This window comes from Antrostomus carolinensis, unplaced genomic scaffold (genome assembly GCF_000700745.2).
Source record: "Antrostomus carolinensis isolate BGI_N321 unplaced genomic scaffold, ASM70074v2 scaffold37008, whole genome shotgun sequence".
NCBI lineage: Eukaryota > Metazoa > Chordata > Aves > Caprimulgiformes > Caprimulgidae > Antrostomus > Antrostomus carolinensis.
This window is the reverse complement of record NW_010334297.1, coordinates 14,609-22,402: the sequence shown is the minus strand read 5'-3', so window position 1 is coordinate 22,402 and position 7,794 is coordinate 14,609. Positions and strand designations below refer to the sequence as shown.

Sequence of the window (7,794 nt, the reverse complement as noted above, 5' to 3'; positions counted from 1 at the left end):
CCCCCCACTTCCCCACAAACCAAACACAGTTTTTCCTTCCTCTTCTTCAGAAATTCTTCTTTTTCACTCTCCATTGAACAATGAGGAATCTGGGTGGACACCGTAACTATTTGGGGTTCTTAGCAAAATTATAAAGGTCAGGGTTCTCCTTTTGTTTAACAGACAGAAAAAATCTACCTTTTGAGCAATAGAATTGTTTCCTCCTCTGTTCCGTAATTATTAAATTGTCCAGTCTTCTAATTTGCCCAGTTTTGTCAAGTCATGTGTTCTTGGGAATCAGAACACAAGCACAAAAAGAACCTAATATAGACCTGCCTCACATATTATCCTCCAAGCAACTGCGTCCTCTGCACTGCATAGGTGTTGCAGAGCTCCTTCACTTTGTGGTCCTGCTGATGTAATCTAGAGAAGAGCTCATGAGTGCTGTGGAATAGGGATCAGGATTCAAAGAGTGCAGACGTGACTCAGAGCTTCCTCTGATTCATTCTCCTGGACTGGGCTGGGCCTTCTGAGCTACCAACACAGGACTGGAGATGGAGGATTATTTGATTTTGAAAGCATTGTCTTGCCAGTGAGCTAAGATGAATAGCTGAAGGCAGCAGGCAGGGTTACAAAGGTGCTGACCCACTGGACAGGGCTGTAAACTGATGGAGGGGAGTGACTTGCATGGACAGGGGATGACAACAGGTTTTACGGCACTATGCTTTCCTTTCTGCAGCCCTTCTGTTTTCTGGGGGCTGATACGAAATGAGCTGTAGTCCCAGAACTAGTGAGATAATGTGAGTGACATGTTAAGACTTGGAGCTGGCAATTATCTAATTCTCTGCCCTATTTATTGTGACATTTTGTCTTTTCACCCTTTTCACCTCCCTGTTAGAATATCCGCATACGTTCTGTGACAGGAGTGGGGTTCTACATGCCAGCAGGGAAGATCAGAGGCACATTGGCATCCCGATTCCTGATGGTGGATGGTGAAAAGGTGGCCACTGGATCATACAGGTGGGTTGCTCTTGCTTAAGGCAAAGCTACATTCTTTGTGTAAAGAATGGCTTGTGGCTTTGCTTGAGAGTCTTCTTCCCATGTCATTTCCTTTCTTATCCCAGCCTCTGTATTCTGTGTGCCATCTGTAGAAATTGGGGTGGGATGACACAGAAGGTGGCTCTTGGTAGAATGGAACATGCCCATGCTAGTGGACCATTTCAGTGAGCTAGAGAGAGTTCCACGCTGCATGAGGTAGTGGTCTGCAAGGCCACTAGCCGCTGTGCTCAGTTCTTTTCAGTGAGGTTTTCAGTGTGGAGGCTCCTTCTCTTGATGCAGTGTAGCTTTTTTAAAAAGGTAAACTGCTTCAGACTTTTAGTGCCTTCTCTTCCAGATCTGGTCTGCATGCGTAATGAAGAACAGTAATAAAGAGCTTCACGTATCTATCCTGACCCAACTAGGCGAGGACATGCGGGCAAATGGCACAATGCTATGTAGTCCTCTGTAGTGTCTTAGATATTGTTAGGTGGGCTAGGTCAAGTATGCACCCAAAAATCTAATGTCAGTTTGTTTCCTACTCTTAGCTTCACATGGAGTTCATCCCACATTGACAGAAACATCCTGCTAGTCTTGACAGGACAGCACGTGGAGATGTTTGACATCGAGTTTCGTGAGCTCTATGCCATCTCAGAGGAAGTTAATTTCTACAAGGAACTGGGTATTGCTAACCCATTCCTTCATGGAATTGGGAAGCCAGGCCTTCATTCTTCTACTGTGGCTCGGAAGTTCATTAACCCCAAGTATGGTTTAGTGGCAGGGGCAACCCGTGGTGATGTGATGCTCTGGGCTTCACGACACAGGCAGGATAATCAGGGGAACATGGAAAAGGAGGAAACAAGTGAGTCAAAGAAACGGTTAAATCAGTTTCTGAATGACTTAATCACATTGGAGCAAGAGTTCCCAGAAATTGATCCTCCTCTGGAGAACGTGAACAAACTGAATCGGAGCCCTCAGAAACTGCTCTCCCGGCTCCACGTGGACCTGAGAAATAAATCCAAATCCAGAGAGTCTATCCGAGATGTGAAGAAAGAAGATGCACAAGCCAATTCAAAGCAAGGAAAACGGTTTGCCAGTGGCCTTTTCAGTCGCAAGGCCAAACGGTCTCCAGGCTCGAGCATTGAGGCCAATTCTTTTGGCAGTGAAGGACACTCAGGAGAAGACCTTGGGAACATGAAACTGGAATATGAGCGGCTCAGCGTTGGCCATGCCAGTGCTCGAAGCACTGGGGGCATCTCAGGTAAAACCTCTTTTACCAGCATATTCTGCTTCTGCGTCCTTTGTTCCAAGTTTGGTTGATTGGTGCAAACATATTCAATATAGGCACCTGTGGGTAGATTCTGTTATTTCCTCTCTATTAAAGTGAGTGGGGTCAAAGAAGAACAGAAGTCGTATCAAATTATGCAGGCAATTTAAGTTGAAGGCAATTTAATGGCAGTCTTATTGTAAAGTTGGTACTTCTCACGTAAATGTTCTGTCATACTTCTCAGCAAGCGAGTATGGGACAAAGGGGGAGAAAGGTGAATGTCTCCTTGTGTGAAACAGGTTGTGTGTACAGTTCATGAAACGCACTGCCCTAATAAACAAGCAGTGCAGACAGATTTTCAGTGTAACCCCTCCTTTCCTCATTTGGGTTTAGTTGGGTGTGTTAACTGTGACAGGTTACTGGTGGAGAAGAGAGGAAGAGAGGTTTATGTTGAGGTGAAGGGGCAAGGAGTGGAGAAGGGAGTGGAAGTCTTTAATTTGCTCCTTTATCACTTTCTGAAATGGGCAGGAAGATCATAATAATAGAAGCTATGGAGAAGTACTAGATCTCAGTTTTCTTTGCTAATGCATGATTGATACTTTCACTAAGTCCTTCCAAGGCTTCATCTGGTTGAAGACATAAATAATAAAGATTTCTCCCAGTTTATGGGTTCATAGCTAACTTCCCAATGTTTTAGAAGTTTTGTCAGATTGAAGTAAATCTATGGACTATTCAACCTGGTTGTCATCCTCTTTCGGTGAGCTGTGCTGGGTGTCAATACATCCTGCACCAGCAGAAAAATAAGCTAGTTCTGGGGCGAAAATTTATCCTCAACTTGTCTGGCCAGAGACCATGCTGTGTTCTGTATGCAAAATGCAGGTGTAGAGAGACTGAATTCCCTTGAGACTGCCATGCTATGAAATGGAGAGACGTTCTCCTGAGACCAAAAAGAAAAGCAAGGTATTGGGAAGGTCAACAACAGCGATTGATTAAGTTCTTAGAAATATTAATGGCTGAATGAAGGATAGACTCAAAAATACCAAATGAACACAAGAGAGAGGACCTGTTAAGAAGGCACGGAGAGTTTATTTAATACTGTAGTAGACCCATTTTAGGACGTGCGTTTGGCATTTGGGGAGGCAGAAGTAAACCCTGGTCTAAAGATGTCCTCTCTGCAAATCACCTTGTCTTGAGCACAGACAGTATGTGCTGGTGGGTGCCATTCCTCAGAGCCAGGAAAAACAATCGGTGAAGACCTACAGGGAGATGTATGGGCATCTTCTCTCAGAGGAATGGACCTGAGGGCTTGCACTACCCTCTAGTGACAGAAGCAGAGAATTGTGTAATCTCTGATTTGTCAGCACTTTACAGTGTCAGAGATTCCCTGCGTTTCTCACTGTCAGCTGCTTTAAAGCAGACAGCCCGCCATTCCTGCAATGTCATGATGAAATTAGGCCCACCAGATTAAGGCATGAAAGAGACGGATGTCTCTAGTTGAACAGTGGGGCACTGCACCCTTCTGGGGCATTAGACAGTCAGGGCAGCAGGGATGTCCCTATTCCTTTTAACACAGTGGATCTGTGCCAGACAGACAGACTGATGCTTGATCTGGACCATTTCCACAAAGACACTTCCATGCTATTATGTTCAGATTTTATTTATTGCTGCTGTGACTTCCTGTGGGCTGCCACCCTTTACAATAAAGGGGAAGGAAGAATTGAGAACAGATGCAGGGAAGGCACAGAGCTCCAGCACGCCAGCCTTCCTACTGTGCTCTTCCTGACCTGATAAGTCTTTCCAAGGAGTCCATGCAAGTATTTTTCTGTTTTATGCAAATTGAGAATGCCTGGTCATGGTGGCAGTGGGAGACTCCACAGCTTTTGAAGTATGGTGTAAGTAGACTTAGGTCATCTGGTGTTGTAAGAGGCTGGAGGAAGATCACTACTTGTATGTTGCTTTTGAACTGAATCACTGTTCTTGACAGAAAGCTCCTCTAGTCTAATGGTCCCAAAGTGGCATGTGAACAGAGATGGTAGAGGGCACATTAGGAAGATGGAGATTCATGAGAAAGGAAAAAATATGTTACCCAGAAGATCCTGCAGCTACTTGAACAGTAGCACATGTTTCATTAGGATTCTTAAACTTGGGCATGGAATAGAGTTCCAGCTTCAAAATAAAAATAGGAGGCACTTTGTTCTTGGGTAACTGTAGGACCAACTTAGTTTTAAAAGTTTAAGTTGTCTTTGAGCAGGTCTAGTAAAAACTGATCCTGTGATACTCTGGGTGACAGAAGGGAGGTAAGAAGTGGAAATGAAAGGGCAGAAGGTGCTTAGTATGCAGTCAGGTTAGGATGCAATTATTCAGAGCTTCACAGTCTGAAATAGCTGCCCTTACCTTTTGTAAAGATTAAACAGCACACTTAAGCCCCGTGGGCCTGCCTGTGCACACATCCTCCAAAGTCACTGTTAATTCTGTAGTACTGGAGAGGCACATTCTACCTTGCAAATGCATAGAGGGACCAGATCCACACCCCGAGTAGCTTGCAGAGTAATTGAAAGACATTATTCAAGCAGGCTAAAGGTCAGGTTCAGTCTTGTAAGGGCAAATGAAGATGAAGAGAATCTGAACTGGGAAGGGAAGTGATGAAAGTGTGTTCTGCAACAGAGTCTGAAAATCTGACTCAGTATTTACATGCTAGAAAAGGATACCTACAAATCAGAAGTGGGAGTCTGGAAAATACAAGGGCTACAGATAGTAGTGTCCCAAACTAAGTGTCCGAATTAACATCCTGAGGTGTTGTCCTAACACAGTGCACGGAGACTGTGCTTTGTCTTACAAGACTTTCTTAAACCACATCATCAAATTAACACAACTCTTGGATTTCACTGTTGCCCACTTAGGAACACAACAGCAGCAGCTCTGAACCTGACCAGAATCTTGTTAATTTTAAGCTGCTGCTGGGCAAACTGTGGTCACCAAAGACACTGATGTCTGTGTGCAGTTTCTGGGAAATACTGGAAGGGTTTGAAAGCTGTTTGCCTTTGGAAGGCGCAGGCTTTTTCTTTTGTTTTCTTCTCTGCAAGAAGCAAAATGGGCTTGTTCAGAAGGGTCTGCTGTCCTGAGTTGCTCCATACATCAGCCTTTGCTCTTCATGAGTGTTGGTTGCAGAACATATATACTTAATAGCACGATTTTGTGTCTAGCTTTTGGGTGCTTCTTGCAACAAGAAATGGGATTTACACCGGGTGCTGCAATACCACAGAAATAGTTGCTTAGTTATTACCAGTGTTTTTCAGCCAAAGTAGGATCATGGACAGGTGGTAACTAGAATTTTCAACCTCTTTTCTAAAGAGTAAGGGGAATGTTGTGAGGTACATACAAGGAGGGTATTTGCTTTAACTGTAGCGGGGTCTGTAGAAGAAGGTCAGAAGACAAGAGTGAGAGTGAGAAGAATAGTGGAGTTGGGAGCTGAGATTAAGCAGAGGAGCACAGACACTTGAAAGTAAACATGAGGGTCTTGATGGTGGTACAGACAGGAAGGGAAACAGGAGTGGTGAGCAGATAGGAGGAATGATAAACTTAGTAGTGGGTCAAAGAGGGGACAGGAGGTAGAATGAAATCCCATGGGGAGATGTGGGGAGGAGGCAGTAGCATACAGAGCAGCCACAAAAATGAGGGCAAGCTGCAGTGTAGCCTCCCCCATTGATATTAGTAAGTTGCAGTGTGGAAGAAGGTGGAGAGAAGGAAGGGGAGAGAAGACAGCTTTTCTCCTCCCCATCACCTACAGGTGAGGAAAACATTGATCAAGAGAGTGGCATGAAAAATGATTCATTTGAAACCCATTTCAGAGGCAGTGCCTGGGTTGAAAGCTCCTTCATCTTAGCAAGGTTGAGACTTCTCAGTAGTATGTCACATGACCTGTAGCAGTTTTCTCTCCCTGTTCTCACTCTGTACTGACCACTGTCTCCAACTGCCTGGGAGATGCACATATACCTTCCTTCTGTACAAATACACGAGTAGGGTCTGCCCTTGTCCAGAGTGACTGCAAGCCACATGGCAGCCTCTCTCAGTACTACTGCCCTGGGCTATAGGTCATGTAAATCTGGCTGAGCTCAGATCAGAGCACAGATAAGCTCCCTTACTTGCAAAAGCCTCTGCAAACACACTTTAGTACAGTGCTTGAAAAAAATATGCTGGGGCATCCAGACCAACAGCTGGCTGTAATGAAAGAGATCAAACAGCAGCAGAAACATTGACAAGTACAGATACTGGGAGCAGAAGAAATCCATAGAGTGAGCAATTAAAAAACCTAAATTTATAAAAAATTGTGGCAGCATACTGTGCTACTTAAGTGAGACCCTGAGGCCTTGGGATTTGTCTTGCAAAGGAAATGTTAGAAATACTGGCACTTGAGATGTTTAAAATGGGATGTATAAAAACCTCTACTGAGAACATGTGTGGGGATCAAATGGATGAGATGACCTGACTTTTTGTTTTGCATACCTCAGTCTTTAGAAAACCTTCCACCCAAGTCACGGCCAGACTGTTTTTTAGTGCCAGTTGGGACCCAAGAATACCACTGAAGCTGACCTGGGTACAGGCCAAAGCCTGAAAATACTTCCCCAGTGGTTTTTCCCCACAGTATACTCTGAATTTGCTCTTCATTTCACAGTAGTAGGAAATAAAACCACAAGAGAGTGCAGAGTAATGTAGGTCTAACATGAGGTGTATAGTAAATAATGAGAGAGAATTGAAGCGTGAGTCCTAACTTTATCCAAGTTTTATTTACTTAAACTTCTTTTCATTCCAGGTAACCTGGGTCCAAACTCCACTACGAGCGATAAAAACAAACAATCTACCTGTGTGCTATCTTGATTGGGAAGGATTGCCTGGAGAACTGAAGACTGAACAAGCTGGAACAGTAACCTTTTGATTGATTTTGAACCTACAGCCATGTCCTCACGCAGTTGTCTGTAAAGCCACTGCACCGTCCTGGGTGCACCTGGCACCCCCAGTTAAAGCACATTTACTGAGCGAAGCACAGACTTCGGATGGTCAGTCCCTTAAAGGAGGGTTAGTGGTGAATGTATTAGTCTGTGTGCACGTTTATTTTATATATAAACACAACTGTGATGATTGGTCTCAGAGCTTGCTCTGTGTCCAGATAAATGCAGGACATTTTCTGACTTACTTGTGCTGCTACTTCAGTCTGTCTAGCTACAGACTCAGAATCACTGTGTCGCATTGTTTACTCTACTGCACTGCAGAAATGTATCGGTCTGACTGGCTGGAAGGCTAAATCCAATCAAAGTGGCAAATTCTGGGTGAAATAAGGATGTTTACAAAGAATATAGCAGTCCTTTGTCCACAAGGAGCCTTCCTGTAGATTCCTGTTGACACTTATCCACACAGAAATGAGTGGTCTGGGAGAAGGGTTTAGCTAGCAGAGGCCAACAGATTAGTATCTTCGCTGTTTCACATCATATAGCAGTCGAACAAAGTGATTTAGCAAG

General features: G+C 44.2%; 1 protein-coding gene across 1 annotated transcript; it reads left to right on the top strand.

Annotated features, from left to right (window-relative positions):
- Nucleotides 1-877: 877 nt before the first annotated feature.
- Nucleotides 878-7,156, top strand: SACK1F (scaffolding CK1 anchoring protein F; the record flags this gene model as incomplete). Its single annotated transcript, XM_010174185.1, has 3 exons — nucleotides 878-999; nucleotides 1,563-2,275; nucleotides 7,092-7,156. Coding segments are annotated over 3 exons (900 nt in total), but the record flags the coding sequence as incomplete, so codon positions are not given.
- Between the last annotated feature and the right edge of the window lie 638 nt (nucleotides 7,157-7,794).